Raw genomic sequence first — 19805 nt, 5'->3', positions numbered from 1 at the left:
ATATAATAATAAATGGTGACGGAGATTGATATGTGATATGCAAATGATAGATGTGACTGAGTACATAATTACAAATTAAGCAGATTAGATCAACAACAAAATGATCTCTGTGGGTCCCAACAGTACTAGAATATAGCCTAAACATGATTTCTAACATGAAGCACAACTAAATTTCTTTAGCACATGGAGAATACTTGAATAATAACAAGATAAGATGACTAAACAGGTCCACAAAATCAACCGAGTCATATTTACTACGGTGCACGCCCACTCGCCCGTCACTTAGCATGTGCGTCACCTCAACACCAACCGCATAACACGTATTTCAGGGATTCATACCCTTAGAACCAAGTTTAGAAATGTTACTTGACTAAAAACGCGCAAATCCCTACTCCAACAAGCCCTTGCCTCGCGAATCAGCCTGTGAACGACTCGAATCTAGCCATAAACAACTTAATACAATCAACACAAGCTGTAGGAATTAATTCCATATGATAAAGTTAGGTTCTTTAACAAAAGTCAAAAAGTCAACCCCGGACTCACGTCTCAGAATCCGACAAAATTTAAAAAAAATCCGAACAGACATTCAACAACGGGTTCAACCATACCAAAGTTACTCAATTCCGACCTCAACTCGACCTTCAAATCCTCAAATTAAAGTCTATGAAATTTGAACAATGTTTCCAAATTTTTCCAACCCAAAACACTAATTAAATAGTAAAAACAATAATAGATTCATGTATATTAACCAATTCCGAGTTAGAATCGCTTACCCCAATTAACTTGTTGAATATCCCTTCAAGAATCGCCCAAATTCGAGGTCTCTAGCTCAAAATATGAGAAATGGGTTCAAACCCTCGATTTTGATATTTTAATAGTCTGCCTAGTGATTACACATCGCGATCGCGAAGAACAAAATCTTCAGTAGCCAATAACCTTCTACGCGAACGCACACTCCAGGTCGCGAATGCGGTGACCAATTTTCCTGACCTACACGATCGCGGACAGCCTCACGCGATCGCGATGAACAATGCGTGAAAATCCCAGCCCTTCTCTTCCTTCTTCGCGAGCGCGTCTCCTCCCATACGATCGCGTAACACAACTCCCTCAAAACTTCGTGATCGCATAGAACAAACTCCCACCTACTAGACCTTACCCTCCCCGATCACGTCCCTCTCCTCACGATCGCATAAGAGGAAAGCAGAAGCACAGGCATCAACAACTTCAGCAACTCTTCTAAGTCCAGTTTCAATCCGATAACCATCCGAAATCCACCCGATATGAACTCGCTCGAAGCCTCAAATCATATCAAACAACACTAAAATCATGAATCGCACATCGATTCAAGCCTAATGAACTTATGAACTTCTAACTTCCAAAACTTATGCCAAAACATACCAAACCAACTCCGATTAAGTTCAAATTTTGCACACAAGTCAAAAATGACACAACGGACCTATTCCAACTTTCGAAACCAAAATCCAAACCCGGTAATAATAAAGTCAATTCTCGGTCAAACTTCTCAACTTTCAAAACTTTAACTTTTTCAATTTTCGCCAATTCAAGCCAAAATTACCTACGGACCTCCAAATCAATATTCGGCCACACTCCTAAGTCCAAAATTACCATACGGAGATATCAGAGCCATCAAAAGTCCATTCGGAGTCATTTACACTTAAGTCAATATTCGGTCAACTCTTTCAACTTAGGCTTCCAACCTTGGGACTAAGTGTCCCAATTCATTCTGAAACATCCCCAAAACCAAATCAACCACCCCGACAAGTCACATAACGATAAACAAACACAGAATACGCAATAAATAGGGAAACGAGACTATAATACTCAAAACGACCGGTCGGGTCGTTATATTTTTTCCTTTTCTTTTTTTAACTTTTCCTTTTGATTTTAATTTTTTTTAATCAAAATATTGTACTCTCGCGCATTTTCTGCGTGAGTGGCACGCATTTTGTCCACATTGCCTATGTCACTTCCATATAAGCATAGTCAACTGTAAAAGTAGTTTATTAATATTTCTTCTGTCAAGTTGAGGTATTCAAATAAAAAAATTATAAGTTTGTTTATCGAGTTGGCAATTGAGTGCAAATTTATGTGGCCAGGATGTCATCTTGCCTTAAATCTTTCAATGGTTGGTTCATTGGTAAAAGATCAGCTTGAAGTAGGATAATGGTCATTTTCACAATCGAGAGATAATTACTCAAATCCAAAAGTTTTAATTCTCTTAATAACAAAGAAATCACAAACGTTATGTCCTAATTAAGGGTGTGTTTGGTACTAAGGAAATCATTTTCCGATAAATATTTTTCAATTTTTTCATGTTTGGTTGATTTAAATATTTTGGAAAACATTTTCCTTATGATCTCATTTTCCTCCAATTGGAGGAAAATGTTTTCCTTATCAAGAGAAGGGAAAGCATTTTTCTCAACCTTTCCCACCCTCACCAACCCACCCCATACCCACACACCCACCCACCTAACCCCACCCCCTCTCTCCAAAAAGGCTTTTTTTTTTTTTTCAAATTTTAATTTTTTTTCGTCACCAATTAATTATAGCTGCTCAATGCACATTTTAGAAAGACTACTTGAAATTGTAGACTTTGGCCGCCTAAACTTCTCCTCATTTCAAAAGATGTCACCTCAGTTCCAAGATTTGAAGAGAATAAACCTTGAATAGATAGAAATTTTCGAATTTCTCTTTTTACAATTCTCTGGACATTCCATGAAATAATCAGGTAGACGTTCATTTTTGTTGTTTATGAAAGATATTCTCTTGTTTTTTTTTTACTTTTTTTTTTGTAATTTCAAATTTCTATTTTTTCGTTTTTATGCACACCCCCCTGCCTCCTCCCTCCCCCGAATTTTTTTTTATATATATATTTTCATTTTTAGTTTTTTCATCTTTCGGTTTAAAGGTTCGAAATTTTATAAGTTCCAAAGTTATGAGTTCGGAGGTTTATGTGTTTAGAAATTATAAAGTTTACGGGTTCGAAATTTCGCGGTTTCAAAATTTTAGCGGTTCGGAAGTTTATGAAATTTGTAGGTTCGGAAGGTTATTGGTTCGAAAGTTTACGGCTTCATGTTTATTGTATCTAAATTATTTATGAATACTCTTGAGTAGTTATTTTTCTTAATTTGCGTACCAAACACCGAAAAATGAATAAAATTACTATTTATTTTCCAAGAAAATATTTTGTTGGAAAACATTTTCCACGGAAAACATTTTCCGTTATACCAAACACACCCTAAATGTCAATCAGTTGATGGATAATTATATCAATTTATCATTTGGGGATTGGGATGTGGCTTTTCTTTATGTCGGCATCTTTTTTCTTTTTTTAAATTTTTTTTGTCGGCATCTATTTTTAATATTATATTTAGTACATCATTTATCGTTTTGGAAAATAAAATTTGTTTAAATTATTTAACGTTTAACAAAGTTACAAATATTTATTACTATTCTGCGAAGTTAATTCTTACTACTCCAATTAGTAATTAGCAAAATATTAATCAAGTGAAACGTTGAAGATTGGGTGAGATATTTAAAACAAATACCAGCGTCCATGTGTTGCAAAGTTCTCAAAATTGTGCCAATTGGGTGGGGCGTGATTCGTGAAAGAGGCAAAGTTAGGTCTTCGAAAAGTTGCTCTTTTTGGTTATGGGGCGCCTAATAATACAAAAACATTATCATATCGAAGGGTCAACTTTTAGTTTCCGGAGATGAGGAGAACTCCTATTGGTATAGGGCAACTTAGCTATTTTTTACGACTGACTTTCTTTGGAACACAACACTTGACCAAAATGTTGGAATTCTTATTTTTCTTTAATGAAAAGATTAGTGTGAATCTTAAGGGAAAAAAATGAAAAAGGGAGCAAAAAAGAAAAATAGGTAGGCGGGGATGATGATTATTCCACAAAGTGGCACCAGTGAGCAATTTAAAGTGTAAATAATCAAAAGTTGAAATGATTATTGAAGAATCTATGCACAGTTTAAAGCAAAGGAAAATTTGTTTGACAAATTTTATCCTTTACCTAGCTTTCAACATTTGAACTAAAGATTGTTTGTTTTAAATTAAAGTCCGAGTCTGAGTCCTTCGTCTTTTATATGTTAGTGTATTTGTTTTTTTTTTATATATATATAATTACTCTGTCTATTTTAAAACAAAGGACGAAAAAGAGGAGCAGAACCGGAAGAAGATGGAGGAGGTGGAGAAGAAAGCTAAAGGAGGAGGGTACGTAGATAATCCACCATAGTACTTCTATAATAAGAGAAATATATAGAGGAAAAAAAAAAGCAAGATTGAAAGACGGCATGGACGTAAAAATCCAATCCAGCGAAAGAAAAACACAGCACGACCTCGAAAAACATTTACACGTCATGTGAATTAAGATTTTTTAAATATTTTGTTAATAAAGTATTTAACTAATTAATTATTTAGTAAATAGATTTATGCTCACAGAAAGCGAAATTTAGGTATTCCTAATCTTAAAAACAAAACACTATCTCTATCTCTAGGTTCACAAAGAGTAACATTTTCCCAAGTAGAGTAATGATAAATGACCAAATGTACATGTGTTTTTAGTGTATTTTTATCTCATTTGTTGGCGTGAGTTGCTGGAGATTTCATGGTTTTTGAAGTAAAATTTGCTCATTTCGTGTTGCTTGTATGTAAGAACGAGTTTGGATGAAAGTGGAGTAAAGGAAGAAGAATTGTCGGAAAACGGAAGGGAAAGAAAAGTTCCGAGAGCTCATCTATGTCGTGTGTCGCGAAGGCAGATGCGCCAGGGGGGACAATCGAGGTTCAAAACAGTGAAGTATGGAGAAGGCATGAATCGCTTCGTGGAACAAAAATTTGAAGTGTTGGGAGCTCGTCAATGAGCCGCGCGATGCGCGATCAGCTCTCCTTTTCGAGATTGAACTGATTAGTTTCGCTATGTATAAACCTTAATTGATTTAAATACAAAGTAAAATGACTTCTTGAGGAGTTACACACCATCTTAGGAGGCAAGAACGCACTGAGATCAAGCCGAAGTATTCAACACGAGTATTTCTCCTTTCTTCTTCCTAATTTCCATTATTGATTATGAATTCTAATACTGTATTTATTCATACTAATATGAGTAGCTAATTATCTTATTTAGGATTTTGATGGAACTTTTTCTAGGATGAATTCTTGATATATTTTATTATAATTGAGCATTTGATTTTCTCTACTTGTTCAACGACATACTTATTTCAGTTAATTGAAGAGCTCCAATTAACGATGTTTATCTATTATGTGTTACTTGAGAAAAAATATATATTTAGGTTATTATTGAATAACATCAACTGATCCCTAGGTATATGAGAGGTCAATAATACTAGTTTAAAAGCAGGATTAGTGACAATGAAGCTTTGATGTAGTCATAGTGAGCTGTGAAAAATTGCTAGCTAGAGTAGTTCGAGAGAATACACCTAGTAAATTATCGTAATTGCTCAAGAGATAATTAATGTAAGTTGAGTGCTCAGAATCAGTAGAGATTAAATTAGCGAGATTATAGCAATCGTAACGAGAAGGAATCCGATAAATGGGGAACTCTTAAATCTTGAAGTTAACCCATTCTTTTTAGTTGATAATTTTTACTGCATTAATATTTGTTAGTTGATTAATTAGAAATAAAAATCTTAATCTTTATACTTCAAAAATTGTTCGAGCTTGTATTCTTAGTGATATTGAGTAGTTATAGCTAAGCCTTAGTTCTCTATGGAATTTAACGGACTCATAAGCCAAGTTATATTTGCAGCGACTGTTTAGTTCTTTTTATAAGACATAGTTGAGCGTAATCAACTTTTGGCGTGTTTGCCAGAGAATTAATGGTGTTATTGATTATAACTTAACAACATTTCTAGGATTTTTAGTTAGATCAGTTTCAATTGGTTCTTCATAATTTTTCCATTGGAATTCTCACTTTAGGAATCTTCTGTGTCTTAGGTGTATGCTTAGAAACTTCTCGAGAACTGATGAACTATTTGAAGGTTTTTCAGATCTAAAGAATGCTTATGAAACCGTGTGAAAAAAAAAGACAAAAAAGTACCCGATCAACAAGAAAAATTCAAAAGTGAGACTGACATGGTAATATCAACAACAACAATAACAATCCGAACAATGAAAATAACCGGATTGTGGCACCTCTGGTTCCAGAAACTGCACTTTACGAGTGGTCACAACCCACCACTGACAACTGGCAACCTCAATTGCAGTCCTTCAGATATAAGCGGAGACTTTTCAATTCAATAGAAACATTCTATAATTGTTGTAGAACAAGAGACTATTTTTCGGGTCTCACATCAAAGATCGACAACATTTGTGTCACTCAGAGGTAGCCTAATATGACAATGGAAGTAATTCGACTATTATTATTTTCGTTTTCGGTGAATGGGGAACACAAACTTAGTTTAATTTGCTCCATATCAACTTCATAACTACTTGGAAGGAATTAGTCAAATAGTTTTTGAACAAGTTCTATCCATCCAACAAGACGGTTAGTCAAATTGATGAGATATTGCGGTTCATGCAAAACTAGACTGAGACTTTACTGGAAACAATGAAAATGTTCAAGGGGATGTTGATGAAGTGCCCACACCATAGTATTCCAAATCAGATGTTGGGACAAATTTTACATGGGTTTGGCTGACAGTCTGAAAGCTAATGTTGATGCTTAAGCAGGTGGAGCATTCTTCAACAAATCATTCACAGACTGCAACGTTATCCTTGACAAGATAGCTCAAAATTCAGGATAGATGGCGAGGGATACAACACTCCCCCCTGTTATTCACTCAATGGCTCTAGACACAACTAAGTCGATAGTTGAGAACCTTGCAAGATTGATGACTCGTATAAACATTCTTACTAAGAAGATTGATGAATCATGCCATAAATGAGTTCACATAGTTGACACTATGAATGAGGGTTATGTACACCTTGTATTAACCATCCATTTATTTGCTTATGGAGTAGGGAATATGAAAACCAAAATTACTAAGAGGATATGAATTATATGAGCAACGTTGGGGGTTAGAAATAAGGTGGACAACCATGTGGACAACAAAATCAGTAGTATAGACCAACCCAATAATAATATAATAATAATCCTGGAACTGCACGACCACAAGGTCAACATCAACAATAACAACAATAGTTGACATATTAACAACCTCAACATCAACAGGTAGTCAGACATGATGATAGTAGTATGGTCGAGATAAAAGGTATATTGCAGCAAATCATCGGGGAAAGTGGAAAAATACAATAAAAACATAATTACACATGACTCGGCTACTAGAGGTATTGAAACTCAATTGGATCAGTTGTCCATGGAATTGAACAATTAGCCACAAGGAACGCTACCTATTGACACCAATACTAATCAAAAAGCTCAGAACTTGAATCAATTAATAATGGTAAGTCTTAGGAATAAAAGAGATATAGACAGAGAGCATCAAATATATCAAACTAGTAGAGAAATAGTGCAACACGCTCCAGTGCCACTTGAGATCGATGAGTCCACTGAACTCACAGAGGTTGTAATTCAACAAGCACATGTCGATAAAGGTGAAAATAAAGAAATCGAACAAGTTCCAGCGAAAGTACCAGAAAAGGTACATGAACAGAAAATCCACAAGTTAATGAAAAGAAGTGACCTATAACACCATTCCTTCAATGGTTGTCAAAGCACAAGAAAGATATCTAATACAAAAAGTTCATAGGGATGCTAACGCAGATTTAAGTGATATTCCTCTTATATATGCTTTGACGGAATGTCGGCTTATGTTAAAATGATAAAAGGACTTGATGTCTCGAAAGTGTGACTTCCCGGACATGTCTATTGTGATCTTGACCCAAACTTCTAGTGTTGTAGTGACAAAGTCTATGGCTCAAAAGTTGTCTGATCCGGTAGTTTCGCAATCCCATGCACCATTGTAAGTTATATTTTTTTCTAAATCAATATGTAACTTGGGAGGCAGTATTAATTTGATGGCTTTGGCAATTTACACGAAGTTAGGCATATATAGAGCCAGACCGACATCAATATTGCTGCAACTGACTGATTGAACACTGAAAACGATGACAGACATTTTTGATGATGCACTTGTTCAAGTGGAGAAGTTTGTATTCCCTGAATATTTTGTCATTCTTAATTTCCAAGTTGAAGAGATTCCCATAATTTTAGGAAGGTCATTTTGGCTACTGGGACATCATTGATAGACCGTGAGATCTAGAAACTAAAACTGAGGTTGAACAACGAAGATACCATCCTCGGCATTCTATGAGACGACTTAGTATGTTTGAAATTTGCTCACTTTGTAGAGGCAATTGATGTGATAATGCAAGAGGAGGACGAATTACTTCACACTAGAGATCCTTTGGAAGCATGCTTGATGAATCCTGAAGAAGTTAAAGGTGAAGACATGGCAGAGTGGGTTATGGCTCTCGGTAGGGATTTTGGAAAAGGGAACCTCAATTTGAACCCTTACACTTAGAAGAAAGAAAGACACTACTTGCCAAGCCATCGATAGAGAGTCACCATAGTTGGAGCTTAAACCACTTCTAGCCCACCTCAGGCATGCTTCTTGGGATCTAACTCTTCTTTACTAATTATTATCTCATCTGATTTGTTAGATGTGTAAGTAGAGCAACTTTTGCAAGACTTAAAGGAACGTAGAACGGCTATTGGTTGGACCATATCAAACGTTAAGGGTATCATCCCTGTTTTTTGCATGCATAGATTCTACTAGAAAAGTGACACAAACCTTACAAGAAATATCAAAGAAGGTTAAACCCGAACATGAAGAAAATGGTCATTAAGTGGTGAAGAATGTGGTCATTAAGTGGTTAGATACATGGATCATTTTCCCTATCTCGGATAGTAGCTGGGTTAGCCCAATTCAATATGTTCCAAAGAAATGTGGGATGACAATGGTACAAAATAAGAACAATGAGTTGATATTCACTCGAATAGTCACGAGTTAGCAAATCTGCATGGATTACATGAAACTAAACAATGCCACCCGAAAGGATATATTCCCTTTGCCTTACATCAATCAGATGTTAGATAGATTGGCCCTAGAGTCTTAAGTTTCTTCTTGGATTGATATTTAGGGTATAACCAGATCTTGATTTTCCTTGCGGATGGAGAAAAAAGTTACTTACCTGCCTGTATGTTTCGAAGAATGTCATTTTGCCTATGCAATGCACCCAAGAAAGTTACATACCTGCCTGTATGTCATTTTGTCTTTTTGGTGATTATCGGTCTTATTATTGGTATGAATCTCTCCTTTTTAAAATCTGTGTGGATAACATGATCTAATGATGTATCTCCAAGAAATATCAATCTTCTAATTTGTAGGCTTGCAAATAACGGTGGGCATTTTGAAGGACTGAGGACAATAGCAATGGTGTTGGAATTAGGTTTCTACTTAGCTAATTAAGTTCAAGGATGTACATGCCTGGGTGAAGAGCTGTGATGAATGTCAAAGGTCGGACAATATTTCTCATTGCCATGAGATGCCAATGACCATAATCCAGGAGGTCGAGGTATTCAACGTATGGTGGATTGAATTCATGGGACCATTTATTAGTTCGTAAAAAAATACATTGATACTTGTGGTTGTTGACTATGTCTCAAAGTGAGTCAAAGTTGTAGAACTTCCAATAAATAATACTAAGGGAGTCATAGGTTTTTTGAAGAAGAATATTTTCACCCAGTTTGACACTCAAACATCGATAATTAGTGATGGAGGAACCCATTTATGCAACCGTACTTTCGTGAACTTATTGAAAAGGTATAGAATTCTCCATAAAGTTGCTGCTCCATATCACTCGCAAACAAGTGAGTGGAGGTTTTGAATAAGGAAATCAAGAGTGTGTTGACAAAGACTGTAAATGCCACATGGAAAGATTGGACAAAAAAGTTGGATGATGCACTGTGGGCCTACCGCACTGCTTTCAAGACTCCAATTGGCATGTCGCCATATAAATTGATATTTGAAAATGCGTGCCACATGCTAGTGGAACTAGAGCATAGAGCATTGCGGGTGTTGAGATAATAAAATCTAAACATGAAATGCACAGGTACAAGTAGAGTCACTGAGTTGTATGAGCTTGAAGAGTTTCACTTCTATGCTTTTAAGAGTATAAGTCTTTACAAAGAAAGGACAAAGATCATGCATGACAAGAACATTTTAGAGCAATACTTCACACCTGTGGAAAGAGTTTTGTTAGATAAGTAGAGACTGAGGTTGCTTCCAGGGAAGTAAAATCTAGATGGCACATACCATTTAGAGTTGTGTAAGTATTCCCGAGTGGGACTATGGATTGAGTCTGAAAGTGGCAGCACTACGTTCCGTATAAACGGGCAAAGGTTGAAATATTACTTTGGCATGAGCGAAGATGAAAGAGTAGTATCTGGGATATATTTGAGCAAGCCTAAATAGTTCAACAAACCTTAACTATAAAGAACTGCATTGTGCCGCGATATTAAATCAGGCGCTTCCTAGGAGGCAACCCATGATTCTTTTTGTATCACATCATGCCACCACGTTAAATTAAGAGCTCGTTAGGAGGCAAACCAATTTTTGTACTTTTCTTTATTTTCTTTCTTTATTTTTAATTTGGGATATTTGACATATTTATGAGTGATGTGGGGATGAAATAGTGAAAAAGAGAATAGTTTGGGGTGAAGAAATCGAGAAAAATAGCAGAAAGTGGACTAATTCACAAAAGCAAAAAATAATTGGCCAGCATTGGGCTCGTTTGAGACCATACCTCGCGCGGAGGCAGACGAGACACCAGGATGACCGACATAAGCAGAGGCAGTAAAGTGGGGGAAGCACGCACCCAACTTTGTAGAGTTTGTTTTCTACCTTTCGACTTTTTTCCTCTCCCTTTCACCGTCCCACGTATTCTTTTTTAAATCTTTTCCCTTTTTTTCTCTTCCACTCGATCTCCCCCAGTCTGTCTCATTCCCTCTCCCTCTACCAATCTCTTCCACCACCAAAATGCTTCTGCCCTTCCCTCCCTTATTGTCGGTCAAGTACGCTACATGCTTGTCACACCCCAACCTCGGGGAGGGCGACCGGCGCTCAACCGAGTGAACCCGGTCGAGCAAGCCTAGTAAATCTTTCCTACTCGGCTCATTCATGATCCAAAAAGGAAACGCGTCACCATTTGTAAAACAGGGGAGAGATCAGTTATATAAATATATAAACGTTGCTAGTTCATTTTTTATTATATACATTATGTCGTAGTTAAGTTCCCAAAATACAACTCGATCCAACGACACCCCAACATACGTACATGACCCACATAAACGTCTACGGAGCCTCTAAGGGTACAAAAGAGCAATATGACAATACCGGCAACAAGGCCCCGACTATACCTCAAAATATAAAAACTTATACAAAGAAGGACTACATGACCCCAGGAAGAAATGGGGCTCACCAAGGCTGCTATGATGAGTGTGAGGGAGAACACCACTATCTGCGATCAGCGCTATCTGCGATAGAACCACCTACATCCATTAAAAGATGTAGCGCCCCTGGCAAAATGGACGTTAGTACTGTCGAATAGTATTAGTATTTAAGGCAAACACCAATCTCAGTAGAATGAACAGTGAAACAAAGAGAAGGCAGTCACAATAATTAATAAGTACTTCCTGAAAATACAAGAAAACACCAAATAAGGATCACACAATTCCCAATTCAATCTTTTCATCTTTTTAGGTTAATAATCTCTAGTGCCAAAGCCATAACTCATAATGCCACCGTGTTTTTACACGGAGTCCGGTCTCGGCCCGACTGGCTAAGCCATCCCAAGTGAGACATATCCATATCCACAATGTAAATCAATAGTTCCAACACAAATGCCATCATGTGTACGGCATGGCGTCCGATCTCGGCCCGATCGGCTAAGCCATCTCACTTGAGACATAACCTCTTCCAATTGTTCACTCAATCCACATCTCTTTCCCATCTTTCATTACATGGCACAAATAGCCTCATTTATTAAATAGTTCTTGGCACTTGGGCACATTTTATAATTCAAGTCTTTTCCTTTTTATTCAATCAAATAACGTCATCATTCGTGTCAATAAGTACCATCATATAAGGCATTTTACACATAAGGGAAGGAGCTTGGAAAATCATAGTCACGTTCTTAAATAGCATGATGACATGGTAAACATCTAAAACAATTAGGGAACATGAATCTTCCAACCCAACACACTAAGGCAAATAATTCTAGTATGATCAAATCAGAACTTACACCAAATATTCGGACACCAGGAGTTCGATTCTAGGAAAGAGAGTTAGCCATACATACCTCAATTGTGCTTCTTTAAACTCTACCATTTTCCGGAACCCTTAGCAACCTCAATCTTTTTGGATGAAGAAATTGAGTGCTCTACTTAAGTATTTCCAAGCTTTGAGTGATGGATGAAGATTGATTGATGAAAATTAGTTCCTCCCTCTAGAACCCTCTCTCTCTCACACTAGAAATATCATAAATGAGCGCAAAATAGACTAAATGGGGTATTTTAACGGAATGGGGGTCGAGTTTTAAATTAAGAAAAATGGTGCCCCGATACAGGTTTGCGATCGCATATGCGACCGCATAATGGTTATGCGGTCCGCAAAGTGACCGCATAAATGGCCCTCAGGGGCCTGAACTTACGGCCTAGGTATGCGACCAGTATGTGGTCCGCATACTCATTCTGCGGTTGCATAATTCACCGCAGAACTCCCTTAGCAAAAACTCAAGAGGGATTATGCGATCGATATGCGGTCGCATAATCGACCTCAAAAATGACCTCAAGTTGGCCAAACTTACTGCTTCACTCTGCGGCCATTATGCGGTCCGCAGAGTGATTGTGCGACCGCATAATGGGCCGCAAAAATGCGTTCTTCTGCGAAATATTTTTCTCTCAGTCCGTAGGGTACTGTTCAATCCAAAAAGTCCGAACCGCGGCGAGCTTTGAATTTTCTACAATAGTAACGTAGGAATCTAACTTGGCACCACGAAACCCTAAGTTTTTGGTTTAAATTTTTACGGGTCCTTACATCCTCCCCCACTTAAGATCATTTGTCATTGAATGAGGATCAAGGTTCGCTTAACACAGTTTCAGTTGCACCACATAACATCAGCCCCAGATTTGCCTAACTTTCTAACTTTATGAAAATTTTGCTAGAGTTTCCTTTGTATTTAGGCCTATCCACCTGTCAGAGAGCCCCCGAAACACACCTTAGCAACATATATAGAATTAAATGACAAAGTAGAATGTAAAATAACCTCAATGGAAGCCTCATAGGGGACATATAACTAGAAATGAGTGTCTTTATATTAGCCGAACAAGTGATACAAAACTTAAGGGGAACAACTTTATAGAGCTATTACATGGCTATTCAAATAAATGAGGGTACTTCTTTTTCATTTCATTCTCGGCTTCCTAAGTAGCTTCTTCGACTTGCTGGTTTTGCCATAATACCTTTACGGATGCAATTTCTTTGTTCCTCAACTTCCGGACCTGTCTATCAAGGATAGCAATCAAAATCTCTTCTTATGACAGTTCTTCACTGATCTCGAGGGTCTCAACCGGCACAATAGCAAATGGATCTCCAACTACCTTCTTCAACATGGACACATGGAATACCGGGTGCACTAATGACAGCTCAGGTGGTAGCTCAAGCTTGTACGCCACCTAACCTATCCTTTGAATGATTCTATACGGCTCGACATACCTCGGACTTAATTTTCCTTTCTTTCCAAACCGCATGATCCCCTTCATGGGAGATACCTTCAAGAACACCCAATCATCTTCCTTGAATTCTAAGTCTCTGCGACAAACATCCGAATAGGATTTTTGACTACTCTAAGCAGTTTTAAACCGCTCTTTTATGATCTTAACCTTTTCCATAGCCTGATGCACAAGGTCTGGTCCTATTAGTTCAGCTTCTCCAACCTCGAACCACCCAGCCGGCGATCTACATCTTCTACCATACAAGGCCTCAAATGGCACCATTTGAATATTGGCATGGAGGCTGTTGTTATAAGCAAATTCTATAAGCGACAAATGATCATCCCAGCTACCCTTGAGGTCAAGCACACACGCACGCAGCATGTCCTCAAGCGTCTGAATAGTCCGCTCTGCTTGCCTGTCAGTTTATGGATGGAAAGTCGTTCTAAGATTTACCTGCGTATCCAAACCTTGCTGAAATTTCTTCCAGAAATTAGCTGTGAACTGGGCCCCTCGATCGGAAATGATGGAAACTGGAGTGCCATAAATCCTGACTATTTCTTTAATATACAATTGAGTATATTGTTCCGCAGTGTTGGTGGATTTAACTGGCAAGAAGTGTGTTGATTTCATGAGTCGATCCACGATCACCAAAATTGAGTCAAACTTACGCGGAGTTCTCGGTAACCCTACTACAAAATCCATATTGATCATTTCCTATTTGCACATTGGAATTTCCATACTCTTTGCTAACCGACCGGGCCTTTGATGCTCGGCCTTCACTTGTTGACAGTTTGAACATTGTGCCACAAAGTTCGCCACACCCCTCTTCATGTCATTCCACCAGTAAACTTCCTTGAGATCATGATACATTTTTGTAGAACCTGGGTGCACAGAATATCTAGAAGTATTAGCTTCTGCCATGATTCTTTCCCGAAGACCATCTACGTTTGGAAAACATAGTCGTCCTTGGTACCGTAATGTACCGTCATCCATGCCAAGAGAAAAAGTCGTAGCCCTGTGTTTATGAATCCCCTCCTTCAGTTGCACCAATATTGGATCATTGTATTGCTTCTCCTTGACCTCCATCACAAACAATAATTCTGCCCTATTCCGCACAATCACTCCCCCTTTATTAGAGTCCACAAGACGAACTCCCAAACTGGCCAACTGGTGAACCTCCCGGGCCAAGGGCCTTTGACATGCCTCCAAGTGAACCAAACTACCCATAGACTTCTGACTAAGAGCATCCGCCACCACATTAGCTTTCCCCAGATGATACAAAATATCGATGTCATAATCTTTGAGCAATTCGAGCCACCTTCTCTGCCTTAAGTTCAATTCCTTCTGCTTGAAAATGTATTGAAGACTCTTGTGGTCCGTGAATACATCTACATGGATTCCATACAAATAATGACGCCAAATGTTTAATGCAAAAACCACCGCCGCAAGCTTTAAGACATGAGTTGGATAATTCTTTTCATGATTCTTAAGTTGCCTTGAAGCATATGCTATAACCTTACCCTGTTGCATTAATACACACCCAAGACCAATCCTTGAAGCATCGCAATACACCACAAACCCCTCGGTACCCTCTGGCAGGATCAATACCGGCGCCGAAGTCAATCTGGATTTCATTTCTTGGAAGCTCCTTTCACAAGTATCGGACCACTGGAACTTAACCGTCTTCTGCGTCAATTTAGTCAATGGGGAGGCAAGAGTGGAGAACCCCTCCACGAACCTCCTATAATACCCGGCCAAACCCAAGAAACTGTGAATCTCTGTTGGAGTAGTAGGTCTAGGGAAATCTTTAACCGCTGCAATCTTTTGAGGGTCAACCTTAATTCCTTCTCCGGAGACGACATGACCCAGGAATGTAACAGATTCAAGCCAAAATTCACATTTCGAGAACTTTACATACAATTGGTGTTGATCAAGAGTTGCAGAACTGCCCTGAGGTGATCGGCGTGATCCTCTCGACTTCGTGAATACACAAGGATGTCGTCAATGAATAATATCACAAAGAAGTCAAGGAACGGCTTGAAGACTCAATTCATAAGATCCATGAAGGCTGCCGGGGCATTTGTTAGCCCGTAAGACATTACCAAAAATTTAAAGTGCTCATACCGAGTTCTGAAAGCTGTTTTTAGAATATCCTGCTCCCTTACCTTCAATTGATGGTACCCGGACCGTAAATCAATTTTGGAGAAGAATTTAGCACCTTGTAATTGATCAAACAAATCATCTATTCTAGGCAATTGGTATATGTTTTTGATTGTGACTTTGTTGAGTTACCGGTAATCAATACACATCCGCAGGGATCCATCTTTCTTCCTGACAAATAGAACCGGTGCGCCCCAAGGCGACACACTCTGTCGGATGAAACCTTTCTCTAGCAAATCCCTTAGTTGCTCCTTTAGCTCTTTTAATTCTAACGGCGCCATTCTATAAGGTGGAATGGATATAGGATGCGTGCCCAACATCACATCAATCCCAAAATCAATCTCCCTGTCTGGAGGAATTCCAGGGAGCTCATCCGGAAATACATCAGGGAATTCATTCACAATTGATACAGATTCAAGGGTAGGCACCTCAGTAGTGGTGTCCGTAACTCGGACCAAATGATAAATACACCCCTTCCTGATCATCTTTGTATCCTTAAGGTGAGAAATAAACCTACCTTTTGGCATAACATTATTCCCCTCCCACTCAGCATCTAGCTCAGTAGGAAACTCAAGCCTCATGATTCTGGCTCAACAATCGCATTAGGAAACTCAAGCCTCTTGATTCTAGCTCGACAATCGAGTTTGGAAAAACATGAATAAAGCCAATCCATTACCATTATTACGTCAAAATCAATCATCCCTAGTTCAATAAGATCGGCCATGGTATCCCGACCACGCACCGTGACAACACAATCCTTATAAACTCGTGCGGCCATAATAGACTCGCCAACCGAAGTAGATACAGAGAACGGCTCATGAAGCTGTTTCGGTTCTATTTCGAAGCTCGTAGCAACATAAGGAGTAACATAGGACAAAGAAGATCGGGGATCAATAAGGGCATACACATCATGAGATTAAACAGTTAATATACCTGTGACGACATCTAGTGAAGCCTCTGCACTCTGTCGACACTCATAGCATAGAATCGGCTAGGTCCTCCCGAACTATGTGCACCACCCCTAGTTGTACCAAGCCTTGTGGGTGCTGGAGAGCCTCGAGCTGGAGGGGGTGCTGAAGATGTAGCGGCTGTAGGACTGGATGACTGAGCTGTGCCCCTGCCTGCACCCTGACGGGATGCACGACACTCCCTCTGAATATGACCTCTCATTCCGCATCCATAACATACTGGCATGTCCAGGTAGTAGACTCCCGAATGTATCCTCCCACACTTAGGGCATGGGACCCTCTGCTGCTGCTAGAATCTCCCTCCTGATCGGCCCTGATGGTGGGACCCTTTGCTTCATTGACTGGGCCTAAAGCAACTCCCCTGCTGCTGACTGTGCCCTAATGGCGGGGCACTAGCTGAAGACTGAGCATAAGACTGGGATGGCCCTGATGATCCTCCCCAAAAAGCTGATCTCCCACCTCCGAATGAATCCCCAAGGTTGCCCGCTAATCGGGCCCTACTACTACTTTCCGGTTCCATCCTGAGCTTTAAATTTTGAGCCTCCGTAGCTTGGGCAAATTCCACCATCCTTCCATAGTTCATGTCAGAATTTAGAGTAGTTGTGGCAGCCTCATTAATAACCAAAGGGCTAAGGCCCTGCACAAATCGACGCACCCTAGTCTCCAAAGTCGGCATCATAAGAGCAGCATACTTTGACAGGCGCACAAACTCCATATGATATTCCCACACACTCTTACTACCCTGTTTAAGGGTCTCAAACTCCACAGCACGGGCTGCCTTAGTCTCGGCAGGCAAGAAATGGTCTATGAAGGCATCCGCAAACTCACTCCATCCCGTCGGAGGGCTCCCTTCCTCGCGGGAATCCTCCCACATCTCAAACCAGGAATATGCCACCCCTTTCAGACGATAGGAGGCCAACTCTACTCCCTCTATCTCCGTAGCACGCATAACTCGGAGAGTCTTATGCATCTCATCTATAAAATTCTGAGGTTCTGTCACGGGATCAGTACCAGTGAACACTAGAGGGTCTAAATGAAGGAACCTGTTAACCCTGGAACCGGAAGAATCTCCTTGCAAGCTAAATGAGGTGGGTACAACATTTGACCTCTGAGCCTGGGAAGCTACTAACTGAGTCAGCATCTGAGTAGCTCCCCTAAGATCCCCATCGAAAATACCGGGACCAGGAGCTGGGGCTGGAGGCGGAACAAGTATACCGGTGGGAGGGATTGTAGCATCCTCCGCGGGTGTAGGAACTGGGGTAGTCTATTCTGGAGTAGACGAATCAGGCAGTGTAATAGTAGGGGGGTTATCCTCACCCGCATTATCAAGCAAGGGATCAACAACCACTCCCGGGGTAGTATTGGCTTCTTGGCCAATTCTCGCTCTCTTCTTAGGTGCCATTTACTGAAAGTTAGAACAATGCACGAGTTAGGGGAAAACAACCTCACGTTCCGCTCTATCGCACGATATAGAACAAAAATGAAGGGTATCATTCTTAAATGTCCATGTAGCCCCCTAAATATAGATGTGGTCGACAACATACCGATAAGAAGGGCTCTACTAGACACGGCTCCGAGACATCCTAGGACACTTTAAAACCATAGGCTCTGATACCAAGTTTGTCACGCCCCAAACTCGGGGAGCGCGACCGGCGCTCAACCGAGTGAACACGGTCGAGCAATCCTAGTAAACCTTTCCTACCCGGCTCATTCATGATCCAAAAAGGGAACGCGTCACCATTTGTAAAATAGGGAAGAGATCAGTTATATAAATATATAAACGTTGCTAGTTCATTTTTCATTATATACATTATGTCGTAGTTAAGTTCCAAAAATACAACTCGATCCAACGACACCCCAACATACGTACATGACCCACATAAACGTCTACGGAGCCTCTAAGGGTACAAAAGAGCAACATGACAATACCGGCAATAAGGCCCCGACTATACCTCAAAATATGAAAACTTATACAAAGAAGGACTACATGACCCCAGGAAGAAATGGGGCTCACCAAGGCTGCTGTGATGAGTGTGAGGGAGAACACCACTATCTGCGATAGAACCACCTACATCCATTAAAAGATGAAGCGCCCCCGACAAAAGGGACGTTAGTACTGTCAAATAGTACTAGTATGTAAGGCAAACACCAATCTCAGTAGAATGAACAGTGAAACAAAGAGAAGGCAGTCACAATAATTAATAAGTACTTCATGAAAATACAAGAAAACACCAAATAAGGATCATACAATTCCCAATTCAATCTTTTCAGTTTTTTAGGTTAATAATCTTTAGTGCCAAAGCCACAACTCATAATGCCACCGTATTTTTACACGGAGTCCGGTCTCGGCCCGACCGGCTAAGCCATCCCAAGTGAGACATATCCATATCCACAATGTAAATCAATAGTTCTAACACAAATGCCACCATGTGTACGGCATGGCGTCGACCCGATCGGCTAAGCCATCTCACTTGAGACATAACCTCTTCCAATTGTTCACTCAATTCACATCTCTTTCCCATCTTTCATTACATGGCACAAACAGCCTCATTTATTAAATAGTTCTTGGCACTCGGGCACATTTTACAATTCAAGTCTTTCCCTGCTTATTCAATCAAATAACGTCATCATTCATGTCGATAAGTACCATCATATAAGGCATTTCACACATAAAGGAAGGAGCTTGGAAAATCATAGTCACATTCTCAAATAGCATGATGACATGGTAAACATCTAAAACAATTAGTGAACATGAATCTTCCAACCCAACACACTAAGGCAAACAGTTCTAGTATGATCAAGTCGGAACTTACACCAAATATTCAGACACCAGGAGTTCGATTCTAGGAAGAAGAGAATTAGCCATACATACCTCAATTGCGCTTCTTTA

The 19805-nt window shown here is 39.5% G+C and overlaps 1 protein-coding gene across 1 annotated transcript; it reads right to left on the bottom strand.

The window, feature by feature from the left end:
- Nucleotides 1–13919: 13919 nt before the first annotated feature.
- On the bottom strand, nt 13920–14873 carry LOC138909581 (uncharacterized). Its single transcript, XM_070200788.1, has 3 exons — nt 14771–14873; nt 14512–14668; nt 13920–14202 (listed from the first exon to the last, which is right to left on the bottom strand). Exons 1-3 carry the CDS (start codon nt 14871–14873, stop codon nt 13920–13922), a joined length of 543 nt encoding a protein of 180 aa, XP_070056889.1.
- Nucleotides 14874–19805: the final 4932 nt, after the last annotated feature.

This window comes from Nicotiana tomentosiformis, chromosome 4 (assembly GCF_000390325.3).
Source record: "Nicotiana tomentosiformis chromosome 4, ASM39032v3, whole genome shotgun sequence".
Classification (NCBI taxonomy): Eukaryota; Viridiplantae; Streptophyta; class Magnoliopsida; order Solanales; family Solanaceae; genus Nicotiana; species Nicotiana tomentosiformis.
The sequence above is the reverse complement of the archived record's forward strand: the minus strand, read 5'-3'. Positions and strand labels throughout refer to the sequence as shown.